Consider the following 14183-nt stretch of genomic DNA (forward strand, 5'->3'; position numbering starts at 1 on the left):
GCTAGATAGTATATATATCTGGTAGGATTTGATTTTACTATTAAGTATTAGCCTAGGAAGTGAAATCTGGCCGATAGTCCTTCGAGAAGACCAGATTACGAGGATAAAGAATATCCTAATAGACTCGAGTAGATGTCTACTTTTAAAAGCAAAATTGCTCGGGTAAACCGGATTAGAAAGCTGATTGTAGAAAGAAATAAGATTGCCTATTGTATAGAAGAGAGTAAATTAGCTTGTACAAGAAACCCTAGTAAATTAGCTAATACCCGGGTCGGAAAGACGACTGTAGAAGGGGTTAAGAGAGCCTACTATATACCAGAGAATAGCGAAGATACTAGTATATAGGACCCTAGTAAACTAGCTAGTTGGAAACCCGAAATAATAGGTTGTCCTTTAGAAGTTACTGTGGGATTGCTAAGTATTTACCTGCTAGGACCTTAGGATTACTAAGAAGCCGATTGGCTTAGATGGGAATAGATTGTTATTCGTTAATGTACGAGAGAGTATGCTCGACTAGAAGCGGTTTATACTGCGGAACCGTCGAAATCTATAAGAGAATTGATCCTAGAGCTGTAAGCTATGGATCCGGTGACTCTAAAAATCAAGGAAAGGCTGGTAAGTCCAGCCCGAAATTAGAGAGTTTTGTCCGAATAGGTATTTAGATGCGAGTAAGAATTACTGTATTAAAGACGATTGTTTATCCCGGTAGAGCAAGCCGTTAAGTAGGAGTTACTCTAGCTTTTTTATAACGATCCGTTGGCAGGTTATTTTAGTGTTGAAAAGACTTTCGAACTGTTGTAAAGAAAATACTTCTGGTATAGTATAACCAAAGATGTTAAAGACTACTGTAGAACCTGCTATACCTACTAAGTCAATAAGATAAGACGGTATAAGCTATATAGATCGCTCGAATTATTGCCGATTCCTATACGACCTTGGAGCGAAATTACTATAGACTTTATTGTGGGTTTTCCTGTAGTGAAGAGTCCCGATAGCTCCGAAAAGGATGTAATTCTAGTAGTTGTCGATCAGTATACGAAGATAAACCGATTCTTCTTAGTATCTACTACTATTACCAGTTAAGAATTGGTAGAGCTTGTTTATAAAGAGATTAAACTCAAGTATAGCTCTATTGATAGTTGCGTTAGTGATCGAGGTTCTGTTTTTATATTATAGTTTTAGAGCGATTTGTGTTACCTGTAAAAGGTATATAAGTAGCTTTCAACCGCTTTTTACCTGTAAACCGACGGGCAAACGGAGTAAGCAAATTAAATACTTATTCAATACCTCTGTTGCTTTATATACTAAAACCAAATTACCTAGGTAAATCTCCTCCTAGAAGTAGAATTTATTATCAACAGTACTGTTAATTCTATAATTAAGATAAGTCCCTTTGAAGTACTAATAGGTTATTAACCTCCGATTTCCCGCTATATCGAGGGCGATATACAAGAGAGGAGGATATCCAGTGTAATTAAAAGAATTAAAAAACTTACTGAACTGAGAAAATAGTTAGAATAAAATTGAGCTGAAGCTATAGCAGTCTAGAAACGATATTATAATAAGAAGTATATGAAAAAGGAGTTTAAGAATAGAAGTTTGGTATTGTTATTAACCTGGAATTTGAGATTCAAGTTACTGAGGAAATTGGTACCCAAGTTCATCGGTCTATTTCGTGTTCTAAACCGAGTTGGATCGCTGGCTTATCGTCTGGTACTCCCGGATAAGTATGATCATTTATATAATGTATTTCCTGTATTAATGTTGGAACCGTAGTATAGCCGAAAAGGAGACGATTTGTCTGTAATACCGATACTAGACCTTGAGGACGACGGAGAATAAGAAGTTAAAGAGATTCGAGACAAGAGAAAATTCTAGGGTAAAACCTTCTTTTTGGTTAAGTGGGTAGGCTAGCCCTCGGAGTATAATCAGTGGGTATTAGAGGAGGATATAACAAATGTACCTAAGCTGGTATTATAATTCCGAAAAGCATATAAAAACTAGTGAAAGTGCAGGCAATAAGATATTAATTAATGTCTACCTATATAAAGCTATATCCCGGGTATACTAGATACTAACCCTAACCGAAATACCCTAGAAAAACCCCCTGAAAATAATATAAACTTTAGAAAATTGAGGTCAGTATCAGCTTTAAGTCAGGAGCTACCTCTACCTAAACCTGCTAGGCCTCTGTATCCTCTACGTTGGCAGCGATCTCCTCCTTAACCTTCTTAAGGAAACGGCGTTTAGTACCCGACTAACCTACGAAACTAATATCGCTAAGCGATAGACGAGTGATAGACCGTACCTCCTAGACGTATATCTCAGACTCGTACTGTAAAAAGTTAGCGATGACTTAGTAGAAATATGGTAATTGAGACTGACGTCGGTATTGCGGCCGCGGTTCCGGCTAGGGCGGGACGACTGCTATAGGCGGAGTTGGCTATATAGCGCGACTATAGAGTAATATGCTATATAAGCTTGCTATTGAGATATTAGCGATTTGTATACGAAGATAAGTGAGATAAATGTATTTATAGAAGACGGCTTGGTAGCGCTGGAAATACCGAATTGGTGGCAATGAGCAGTCTCGGCGGTGTCGAAAGCCCCGACCAGATCTTTAGCGGCGGCGGCGATCTTCTTACGGCTATAGCGAGATAGTGTAGAAACTTAAGGGCGATTACTCTCCTCGTCGAGCTCGCCCTCGGCGTCCTCTATACGATAATCGACGATAGTACGAGCTGCGTCGATAAGGATTATAAGGTCGACGGAGTTACTAACTATTCTAGCAGTAGCCTGTAATCGTTAGCAAATTCCCTGCCAATCCGCTGAAAATGCATATAACTTACCGGCGTATATAATTCTTTCTTTACGTTGTAATAGGAGCAACGCGAAGAGGTCGACTGCTCGAAAGAACAGTTAATTGTAAGGACCTCGCCGGAGCGAAGGTTAGTGTTTTTAAGCGCCGAGCGAATGTATTTTATATACGGCGTGACCTCGGCGGCGGAGGCGGCGAAAGCGTCTATCGCGACGGAAAAGTAGCCGAAGCGATGACGAGAAGAGAGAGAGAGAGAGAGAGGAAGAGAGAGAGAGAGGGAGAGAAAGGCGAGGACGGGTAGCGAGCTATATGTAGAAGTAGAGCGAAAAGCGAGCGAAACAACGTATAGAAGAGAGCCTGAAGAAGAAAAGTTTTGGAAAAGGTAGGAGAGGAGAGGGGTATTTATACCCGAGGAGAAACGGCCAATATATGTCTGCAAATTTGTAACTGTGTATAAGCCTTGCGATTGAGCAGTCGTATAATCTTCACGCATTTTAAAGTTACGAGGACAATACGTAAGTTCGGATAGAAATCCGGACGATTCGGCTGTGATTCGGATCTCAGGCCCGAACCGGGAAAGTAGGACTTCGGAGCCGCGAATCCTACTACGGCCCGACAACCGGCCGAACTTTTCCCGAAAACCTCCCGACTATAAGACGACTTACTCCTTACCCCAAACCATCGTTTCTCCTTTCCTACTACACAGCTCGTTGGAGCGGATAGACTGTAAGGTCTACCGGTTCGACACTTATCCATTTACGCGGCTATGAACAGCACTCGATGTACACCTGATATCTACCCGATGTTATCCCAAGTCTTACCCCCTAAGTTCAGACGATCCTCAGTAGTAAGGAACCTGAAGACAGGTTCTACAGAGGGGAAGATAATTTGTAACGAGAGTCTCTAGACGAAGGTCAGGAGGACCCGCCGAATGATGCTGGATGATATCACGATACAGGATAGATAAGAACCCTGTGAGGGAACTCTCTCACGCAGGGCACTTCTGATCCGCAAGGATCAGTCTCTGTGTAATTGATAGGAGGCTGTTCACCAAGATATCGCCCGCTGGTCCAGGTCTTTTCGGTATCAAGACATCGTGGTCCATCTCCCTCAACGTGTTCCCAGAACAACCCCTTTACACCGAGTTGGTATAAATGACGTTGGTATAGTCGTATACTACGTCGATCTATAGGTTGATATCTCGGTAATAGAGCTACTTCCTATTATTGATATAGAAGAGATTGCTCTCGCTATACTTTTCGGGGTCTGCATCGATCTATAAGAGACCGACGTCAGTAATCTTCTAGTTTAACTGTATAGGTCAGGTGCCCAAGGTTAGGGTATAGTTGGAGCTATCGGAAGTAATGGGCTGTACGTCTCAGAGTCCATTAGTAAGGAGTCTTATAACGATTTCGATAATCCTTCGGTTAAGCTCATCGTTGTTGATAGCTAGAGCCGAAGTTTGGCTCCCCTGAATCCTATAGGGTCGTAGTTATTGACGATAAGGGTATCCGTCTAAGCGGGACCTCTATCGTCGTCAATAGGGTTCTAGATCCGCTTAGTCGGAGGTCGCCTTCGTATTCGCCTAGTAGGAACTCACTAGGTATTTACCTTGATATTGTTCCTATAAGTGGTAACGCTTTAGGATCCGATATAGTTGCTAATAGAAAGGTTTGGAATACTAGAGATACCCTTTGAATAGGGTTTTCTAGCAACGATACCGTCCTTAGTATAGCTAGCATCTTATCTCCGGAAGAGCTTTCCTAATTTAGCTTTGTTCAGTAGGTCCACTTGTAATAACTTACTGATCGTAATAATTGTATTGTTCTCGTCGGTAGCGGTATATTGTATTGCGCTAAGAAAGCTGTTCTTAGCATTTTCGGGGTTAACGCTGCTCCCCTCGAATACATGGTAGTCGATTCCTCTGGTTGCTCAGGCTAGGGCGGGAGTCTGGCCTCTCTAATACGTTATATTGCCTTCTTAATATAATACTGAACGTACTACCTAGGTACGTAGTAGTCGAGTTTCCAACTGTCTAGGTAGTCTTCGAATTATACTTCTTCTGAAAACTCCTATTCGTAGGCAGAGGAAATGTCGCTCTCGACGAGTGATATAATGCTACGCAGCTTCCAAATAGCGTCGCCGGTCAACTTCTAGATAAAACTGACTATCGGGTTATCGATAATAAACTTATATATCTGTCTCGCGCGTTCGAGGTCTTACTCGTTTATCTACTATAATCTCGCAGGATAGTCGTCAACGTTGACAATTGCTGGTTCCGAATAAGATGCTCCTCTTGAGCTCGCTGAATGTACTCGCAGCGCCTCGCTTTAGCGCAAAGACGACGTCCTCGTCGTCGGGAATGACAAAGGTGAAGTTCAATTCTGGTAGTAGGCACTGTCAAAAGGGTCAAGAAGCTGGATCCTGGATCTGCAAAACACGAACCCGGATCAGTGTGATCCGGATTAGTGCGACTCGGATAAGTGTGATCCGATCTCTCGGAGACCCGTTAACCCAGGTCTCCGTGGTCCAGGAAATTGGGAATAAGAAGGAAGCTCACCTCCGTTAGACAAGGAAGAAAACAAGACATCCTCAATTTACATCTGAATTTCCATCCCAAATTTAACTCCGAACGTTCAGAGGTGCTGTGCATCTGACAGGCATCACTTATTACGAGGTTTCCGTCATAGCCTCGTAACTAGTGACCTCAATAGCATCAGCCTTGATACTGAGGTAGGCACTTCATAAACACTGGCATGATCTATAACAAAGTAAGATATAATGATAGTTAATTGAGTGAAGGTCCTCTGAGGACAAATCTGAGGGGTCTTTATAGACGTATACGATAGCCCCTAGGCCGTCATCTCTAACAGGATATGGGCCCAGATCTGCTGAGCAGTGCTGGTCTCTGCCACGTAACAAAGGTAGTTCTCTAACACCTATACTGGCTGCTGTAGACCAATTGGCTAAAGGTACGATGGCTATAATGCACGAGGTGGCCTTTCTTCGTATAGAAGTCTCGGCACTTCGAAAGGCCAATGAGGGGCTTAGTAAGTGACGGAGAGCCAAAAAAATACGTATACGGCTTGGAGGATCTCTTACTATACAAGAGGCACAGGATTTACTAGCTCAGAAAGCCGTAGATGAGCCAGAAAGCCAAGAAATACAGCTCAATGGTAGTGGTGAAAGGGGATCTCGTACGAAGATTCGGTGCTATGGCTTGTGCGGCAAGCCTGGTTATAATGCACGCATCTATCAAGAGGTTGTAGAATCGTCTAATTCATCTATTTCTGGTTCGGTTATTATTATTTCCTAGTGTTATAGTGGTATAATCATAGATAGTTGTTGTAAGTGGTAGGGCGTAGATCATTCGCTTATATGGGCTACTCGCTTATAAAATACGTTATTTGTTAACTAAGCTTATAATAAGGACAGAAAGGAGTACTAAATTAATTTCTATATCTAAGGAATTATAGCTAGGATAACCCTACTTATATTATATAAAAGAAAATAGGTCCTCGATAAGTTCTAGCTCCTAGAGCGTTATCTAAGTCTGTTACGTGGTGGAAGCCCAGATGGGCCAGACGGCCAGGATCCCAGGGGTCATATGATCCTAGGATTCTGGAACTTTCCCTGGGCACTGGCCCATTCCTATCACATATTACTGGGCTCCTGCACTCTCGACAGTGCAAGATAGAGAACAACGAATTTGATCTTATTTTTCATTTTCCCACGCAACAAAGTCCCTCTAATTAAAGGGACCCTATTTTCTAAGGATAGTTTCCTCTAACTTAATACCTACTATAACACTATTCTACTACAAGTTCAGAGAGCTTATTCATCTCGCTGTCCATTCCTATATATAGTGTCAGAAGGTGAAGACCTCCTTTTTACCTAGCATAGGGCAAGGTGAGAAACGGAAGGTTGGGATGGAACTACTTAACCTGTGAGAGCGGGAGACTCCTGCAACAAAGAGTACGGTCGGCAAGTACAGTGGTAGGTAGGTAGATTAATAGAGTAGAGATTCAAGGTTCAAATCTCAAGTGCAAAGCGTTTTTGCACAGTAAGTGCAATTGATCGTGTGTTTTGATTGTGTGTGTGTACGTGCCTGCGTAACTAACTTTTTACTATCGTCAATCCAGGATTTTGAGACGAGGGCGAACCTCCCTCTTATCCTTATTTCCTTGCATTGAACTACTGGGATCTAGATCCACGGATATAGGTCCGGACGTATACAGATCCCAGTAATCCGGGCTCTCGGATCACGTTTGATCCCATCGGATCACAGTGATCCGGATCCATAGATACGGGCCCAGATTCCAGGTGCAGGGATACGAAACTGTCACATAGGCACAGATACTGATTACTGTGATCCGTAACCTCGGATCACAGTAATCCGGATCAGTGTCTGAGATCCAGCTCCAAAGAGCCGGGTTTTTTATAGTTCAGTTCCACAGACCCAGATTTCAACGTGGGCTGCTGATACGTGGGCTGCTGACACGGTGCCTGCTGACACGGGGCCTGCCGACACGGGGGCTGCCGCTATGTGAATTGCCGTCATGAGAGAAGCCGCCCCAGGAGCTTGGAGAGCTCCCGCGGGCACGCCGGGATCCGCTGATGTTACCGTGCATGTCCCCGGTGTCGAACATGTTGTAACCAGTGTCGTCATTGAAATGGCTGTCCTGGCTGAGGTTGGAATCATGGAGCGATTCGGCGTCTTCGCAGTCTGAATTGCCTGGCTCATCGTCATGCTCCCGGGCTTCAATCTCGTCACCCTCGGACAGCCGGATCCGCTTTGGCTGTCGAGATCTCTGAGCTTGCGTTTCCGGCGTTGTGGGCCCGTTGCTCGAGCCGGCCGACTCTGACAATGGACGCTGTCTCTTTTTGGAGGCATCCCGGGCTGGTGCAGGCCCGGGAGGCGTACTGGCACTCCGAGCGGCCTAGGGTTTGAGGAAAGAAAGCCTCTCTCTCTCGCACAAGATGGCATAGCCGCGCAGCGCACGTAGGTCGCTGTCCCGCGGGTAGTCCTTGGGATTTTCCCTGCCGTTGACCCTACGGTTGAGAAGGTCTATGGGATAGCACCGTGGGAACCCCATGCTAGACATCGAGTCTAGTGCGCTCCCCAGCAGCGTGAGGTGTTGGCGACGGACCAGGAAGGGGTCCGACGGCCGCCTCGAACTGGCCGATTCGGGCTCCTTCGCGAGCCTTTCCAGGTTCTTGAACAGGGCATTCCACGGCAACTTGGCGTGGCGGGCCAGAGGCCTCCCAAAAACGTCGCGCTCCGGGGCCGGATTCCGGAGCTCACGGCGGAGTTCCATGACGGTGCGGTCGGGTTGCTGGTGTTTGAGGTCACGCAGACGGACCAGAAAGCTGTCGCTATCGGGTGTCGGGGGATCCCAGGGCCCGGCGTCCCGGGTGCTGCGATGACGGCATATTGGATTGCGATTGCCAGCAGCTGGGCCGTCCTGTCCCATATGGGTGGACCAGGAGCGACGTAAGCACGTTGCAAAAGTCGCGCTCCAGATCAGACTCTGGTGGCCGTTAGCGCGAGACGCTTTGTTCTGACTTATATCGTATGCGAGATGGAAGCGGCACGCGATGATATCTTCGAGGAGACAGCGGTATCAGGCGGAGGCACGACTTGTATAGCATCAAGATGTCCTTGTTGCCGCCGACAGTGAGGAGGCGTTGCCGGTTCGGGTCGTTGTTCCAGGCGTCCGCCACGTTCCGCCGGTCGTTGGCGGTCCAGCGGTCCGAGAGCGGCAGTCGTGGAAGCATCTCCTTGACCTCGGCGAGGCTGGCGATGGGTCGACGGCGGGCCGTCAACCACTCCTGTGCCTTCTGCACCAGCCCGGGCGCTTGCCGTACGAATCGGTCCAGGCTGGAGCTCATTTCTTTAGGGGTGTCCTTGACGATCAACTTCCCTCGGACGAGTGTGAGGACCCGTCCGGTCCGGACTTGGCTGGTCTGCCGCGCCTGCGTGGCCTGGGCGGCTCGGCATCGCCGGCGTCATCCTCGTGGTGACCGCTGGCGCCGGGGTCACCGGGGTCGCCAGGCTCCTTATTTGAGACCCTCTGGTATGCAGACCGGTTAACGGCCGAGAGCGAGGAGCCCGAGCTCCACCCGCAGCGATTCCCTCTCGGGGCTTCCGGTAGTCTCCGCCGCGGACGTGCTTGCCGCGGGGTTCTGCATGTTGCGCGACGGGCGACTCGGCGCACCGTGTGCTTGGTCTTCAGATTCCGACTCCATGACAAAATCCTCGTCGGATGTAAAATCATAGATGCTTTCTGCCCTTCTTGGGCGGCGTCGGTACGATATGGCTAAAGTAAACCGAGTTCCGTTGGTGCCTCTATCGCAGGTTTCGCACTCTCCAATTCACCGCAATTCTTGGATGGATTACGGGATAAATTCTTGGTCGCCAATTGATTTTTGGAATTATCGCCTTGCTTCTGGAAGTGATGTCTCAAAAGGACTGATCGGAAAAAGTGGGGCATGACACGAGTATGGCAGTGCGACGCGATTGCACATGGGCGCGGGCGCAAAAAAGCCCAAGCCCACCAATGATCAACAAAAGAGGTGCCGGCGGCGTCTGGGTGGGAATCTACAAAGCATCCCAATCGCTCTATACTCGTTGACAATCCGCTATTTACAATCCGTAATTGTGCTTTCAGTCCAGCCCAGCGCGGCCTCTCTCCCACTGTCGTGGTTTTGCCTCCTGGCTTTGACATGATCTCCGTCCGTACGCTAATGTAGATTGTGACTTGCTTGCTGTTGTACACGGCCTCCACATGTTGTTTTGATCTTTAATCGGCTGGTATGACCCAAAAAAAGTCGAGCGAATTCGGTGACAATATCCCAGCGTCGTTTTTTGGGACGAGGCAGCAGCGCCGGGGTTTCCGCGACCATCGGGATCAATCATAGACCTCTACGATATGGATGACTCGGAAGCTCTCTCTCTCCTGGAAGGCTTGATGCGTGCTGCTGGCTGGATTTGGGGTCAGCCGGACAATTCTCGCTGTAGAATGATGGTGAATTGGGAGCTTTGCCGAAAGCACCTCCTCTCCCTGATCGCTCGAGAGTGACTGTAGTTGACCTCTGTTGTTTTGGTGAATCTCGAGTAGACATCTCGTGTCAACATGCGCTGCCACTTTTAACAGAGGTTTGTAGGAGAATGGAGATTGTGAGATTATGTGGGTTAAGGTTTCTTGGTTGCAACTCTGTAATCATCAATCGACTATGGATCGCTGCAATGCGCCGGATGACCTCGTCGCTTCCTTTGCGTAGCCTTGCAGGGGTTTCCCGCAGCGACTCATCCCGGACAGCGACTGCGGTCCTTTCCGCGTAGCAACTGCCTGCGAACGCGTGAGGCCCCCGCTGCAGACCAACTCGGCGACTCCCACTTCCTCTTGCCGCAAGTACTTCATCCCACCACAACCATCCAGGTCAACGCACCGCAGCAAACATCGCGATGGCCGACCAAAAATTGCACCTCGCAGCCATCACGGGCCTCAGAAAGTCCCTGGAGACTTCGCACTCGAGCTGGCCGGATGCTGGTTCCGACCAAGAGTCGAGAGCACGGGCGTCGGGCGTCGCCTGCGCCGTGATTGTCCTGAGACACCTGCTCTCTCATTTTTCCGTCAAGGACAGGAACCGCTTCCTCGACATAGATCCGCAGGGCCATGGCACAGTGTACGCTTCTGTCTGCGGCGCTGACCCTCGACCCCGACGCCTCTTCGCAGCTGTGCGCCGAGCTGCAGAACACGCTTGCCCCAGAAGAGCTCACGTTCGACAGCTTGATGACGAGCAACACCATGAAAAGAGCTGTCTGGAACAACGAATACTTCCGCTTCTTTCACCCGGCGATGTATCGGGAGTCGTCAAAGCACGGATGGGGACCGGTCCCCAACCACGTCAGGAGCTTGGAGCCCGAGGAGGACTTCCTGCGATGGAACGGCGTCAAAGGCCACGGCGGTTTGAGCCACTACCTGAACCAGTATTTCAAACACACCTTCATAAATAAAGAGACGGGATACGAGATTGTCAGGCCGGGCAACGCGCCTCTCGTGGTTCGGCTCAAGTTTTACAATAGGGCGGAGGATATGCGGTTCTACCGCGATCTGTTCCACTTCACGTTGCGCCTGCTCCGCCCAGAACCTGTCGAGTTTTCCTACCGCTGCGTAGCGGTCGTCAGTCTCCGGCCGAGCGTGGAGGGCCACGACACCCTCCGCCTCTACAACTCCGACGCCAGCCTCTTCCGACCACAAGACGGCAAGTTTCCGTGGTCAAACGCATGGCAGCTTGTTAAAGATGCCAACCGTAGCAAGTACATGCTATACTTTATCCGCACCGATGTCTTGCCCACAGACCCGCCGCCTATACCGCAGTCTCTCACAGTTCGACGCGCGGAACACCTAGCCGTGTTGGATTCGGCCGCGGCAGACGTACTCAGAAAGGCCAGGGACGCTCAAGGACCGCGCGTTCCAGCCCGCAACGATGACGAGGGCGGCACAACAGACTACCGCCCGCCGTCATCAAACCCAAGTTCCCCACCATACCATAGTGTAGGAGGGCCATCAACTGCGCTGCTCGCGAGATTTTCGGATTCCGGGATCATCCCAACGTCTTCCGGGCCGCCCGCGCCCGACTATGGCAATCTCGGGCCGCGTCTACTCTTGATAGCAGGCATTAGTGGTATCCTCGCTAGAATATTGCGGCCGCCAGTACCAGCAGCCTGCAATTTCCCGGACCCCGAAGGTGGGGATAGCTCTCCTGATGTATTCGCGGGGAACTGGAGCCCAGCGGGCAGTTATACGGTTGTAATACTGGACTAGGCCACCCCCAGGAGGAGGAGGTATTGAGGCTGTCGGCGCAGAAGGTGCCATGAGGTGAGCGGAGCGGTGGCCAGGACAACGGGCAGTCCGTCCACAGCCGCTGGCCACGGTCAAGGGCGGCGTCCCGAGATTCGAGGCGGTCTGACCCGCTAGATGGTCGTCCCTCTGGAGAAGACAGCTACACGAACGTTCGGCGGGGTGGCTCGCACGACCGGCAATCTCCACCGCCCGATTTCATGCACCCAGACCGTGCTGTGCGCAACATGCGCCGCTCGAGATCTCCAAGTGCCGGTTACCCTCCGCGCGCTCGCAGTCGTGGTCAAACCTACCGTCCCCCGTCTTATGGATACGTTCACCGCGGAAGGTCGCGCAGTTCCTACCGTCACCGGCACCGCGAATCTGGCCGCCGGTCTCGTAGCCCCTCACCCCCGCGCGGTGACTGCGCGCGAGACCGCTACGGCTCTTCCTATCGCCAGTCCCCGTCGCCATATCAGCGCCGTTCCCCAGGAAACCGCCAAAGCCGATCCCCGCGGCGGCCCCGTGACTGAGCGGGCAGAAACCCGTCAGCTCTCCGCACTGCGCGGGTCAGTCGGAAACCGTTTATTAGTGTAGCAATACAGTGCTTGCATTTGGCCACCTTCTCCCTCCCCCTTGTTTTGATGGGTATGTGGGTGTAGATGTGCGTTTCTGCACCATTTCTGTATGAGGTGATTTCAACGTCCTCGGGGCTCCTAGGCCGCCCCTCCCCCTTTTGTGAAGCACTCCTTCCAAATGTAGCAGATGCGCCTGAGGTCCGCCCGTCTGTGAGCTGTGGAAAGCCAAAAGTAGAAGGCGCCCTTGCCTTGGGCTCGGAAGACACGATGTCTCTCAACATTGCTGAAGCTTGCAGCCGTCGTAAACAACACCGGACTCTGTCACAAGAGGTGGACAAAATTCACAATGGACCGCCCCCCAACGCCCGTCAGGCCCAGCGTTCATCTGCCCCTATTGAAGAGGTTCAGACTAGCGTTCATCAAGGCCTTGAAGGCCAAGGCACCCACGCCGGCCGCAAGCAGCGGGACAAGGAGAAGGTCGCCAACCTGCAACAACAGACCGCCAGACAGCGCGCAAACGAGGGGCTCCGGTCTTATGCCCTGCCCGAGTCCCGCATGCCTGTCTCAAGGCGCCTTGAGGCCTGGAAGCTTCTCGCAGGCTCGTTCCGCCCCCCCGAGACGGGCTTTGGATCTTTCGAGCTCGCGCTCGAGAGCCCGGAGTGGTGCTTTGACCTCTGCTACAGATCCGGCGGCCGCATCCTGCGCAGGACTTTGGCGGGTGGGGTTATCCATCCTACCTGCACGATCTGGTTCGAGCCCGGCCCCGACGGCACGCCCTTCACCCGGTTAGTCGTCGGCCTCAAGCACGCGGTCAAGCATATCAGCCAGACGCAAGCCGCTGCGCTCGCCGAGACGTGGCTCAACATCCGCGATTGGCGTGATTCTGGTAGCAAACAAATCATGCACAATGGCATCCGCAGCGCTTCCCACGCCGTGCAAAAGGACGGCCTCATGCCGCGTTTTATGCGGGCGGTACAGCCGGCCTCAACCGCTCAACCTGCCGCGGCCCAGCCCGTCCTACCCCCGCTACGGTCCGGCAGTTGTGGCAAGGTGCTGGAGGAATTGCGCGCTCGTGCGTGGGCCAACGAGGAATCACGCCTCCGCCTCGAGATCCAGGGCCGCATGGGTGTCAACCACAGCCCTGCCGAGCTAACCCAAGCCATGACCTCCTGGTTTCACGGCGCCCGCTCTTCGTGGCGTCGTGATCAGATGGCGTACTTCGCCATGCAACTGTGGTGCAGCAGGACCGCAAGCGACCCCAGAGCTGCCGAGCATGCCGCTGCCGAAGAGTGGTACAACGGCCTGTTCTGCGACCCCCCGGGGGACATGGACGACAAGGACCAGCGGTTGCCTAACCTAAACAGCGGCTAACAGCCAACCTACGGCGAGATAGATCGAATATAACCGTCTCTCCCCTCTACTCCGCACTCTCGCCTTGTATGCCTGGTGATGTAATTCTTGTGGTCCCTTTGCACGCGTGACAATCTTCCCGACGATTCCGTGTCTTGTGGTCCCTATATTGTGGATGGATCGCAGGGGTTTATATTACAAACCTTTCTTTCAAGTACACTCTTTGATATACTATCTGTGACCACTTGGACTTAGGTTATCTACGCTATATGCAGCATCTCTAGCTAGCAATCGACACTCGTTTCCACTCGTCAGTATAGGCAGGTTGAAAACACGATCGTAATAGCTTCTTACTAATATGACCGTTTGTGAAACGTGAAAGACAGAGATGCATTGCTGAATGACAAACGACACGCTTATATGAGGTCGGCGAATTGATCCTATATGGACCGATGCGTAGAACTAATTACCTGGGAACCAATTTATGTCAACTCGTCTAATTTGCTGTTGTCGCTACCAGATGTACTAATTAGTCCTAAGTATACCCAAACCGCTTAATCTTCATAGATCACGAAATCGAGGTCATTTAGA

The 14183-nt window shown here is 50.3% G+C and overlaps 3 protein-coding genes across 3 annotated transcripts; 2 read left to right on the top strand and 1 right to left on the bottom strand.

The window, feature by feature from the left end:
- Positions 1-7758: 7758 nt before the first annotated feature.
- MFIFM68171_05526 (uncharacterized protein) lies at positions 7759-8710 on the bottom strand (the record flags this gene model as incomplete). The annotated part of the gene is made up of 2 exons (XM_071060946.1): positions 7759-8236; positions 8385-8710. The coding sequence occupies 2 exons, from the start codon at positions 8708-8710 to the stop codon at positions 7759-7761; spliced, it is 804 nt and encodes a 267-aa protein (XP_070917047.1).
- A 1787-nt stretch (positions 8711-10497) lies between these two features.
- Positions 10498-11649, top strand: MFIFM68171_05527 (uncharacterized protein; the record flags this gene model as incomplete). Its single annotated transcript, XM_071060947.1, has 1 exon — positions 10498-11649. One exon carries the CDS (start codon positions 10498-10500, stop codon positions 11647-11649), a length of 1152 nt encoding a protein of 383 aa, XP_070917048.1.
- A 153-nt stretch (positions 11650-11802) lies between these two features.
- Positions 11803-13613, top strand: MFIFM68171_05528 (uncharacterized protein; the record flags this gene model as incomplete). The annotated part of the gene is made up of 2 exons (XM_071060948.1): positions 11803-12233; positions 12539-13613. 2 exons carry the CDS (start codon positions 11803-11805, stop codon positions 13611-13613), a joined length of 1506 nt encoding a protein of 501 aa, XP_070917049.1.
- Between the last annotated feature and the right edge of the window lie 570 nt (positions 13614-14183).

Source organism: Madurella fahalii (assembly GCF_045866475.1).
Source record: "Madurella fahalii IFM 68171 DNA, scaffold_3, whole genome shotgun sequence".
Classification (NCBI taxonomy): Eukaryota; Fungi; Ascomycota; class Sordariomycetes; order Sordariales; genus Madurella; species Madurella fahalii.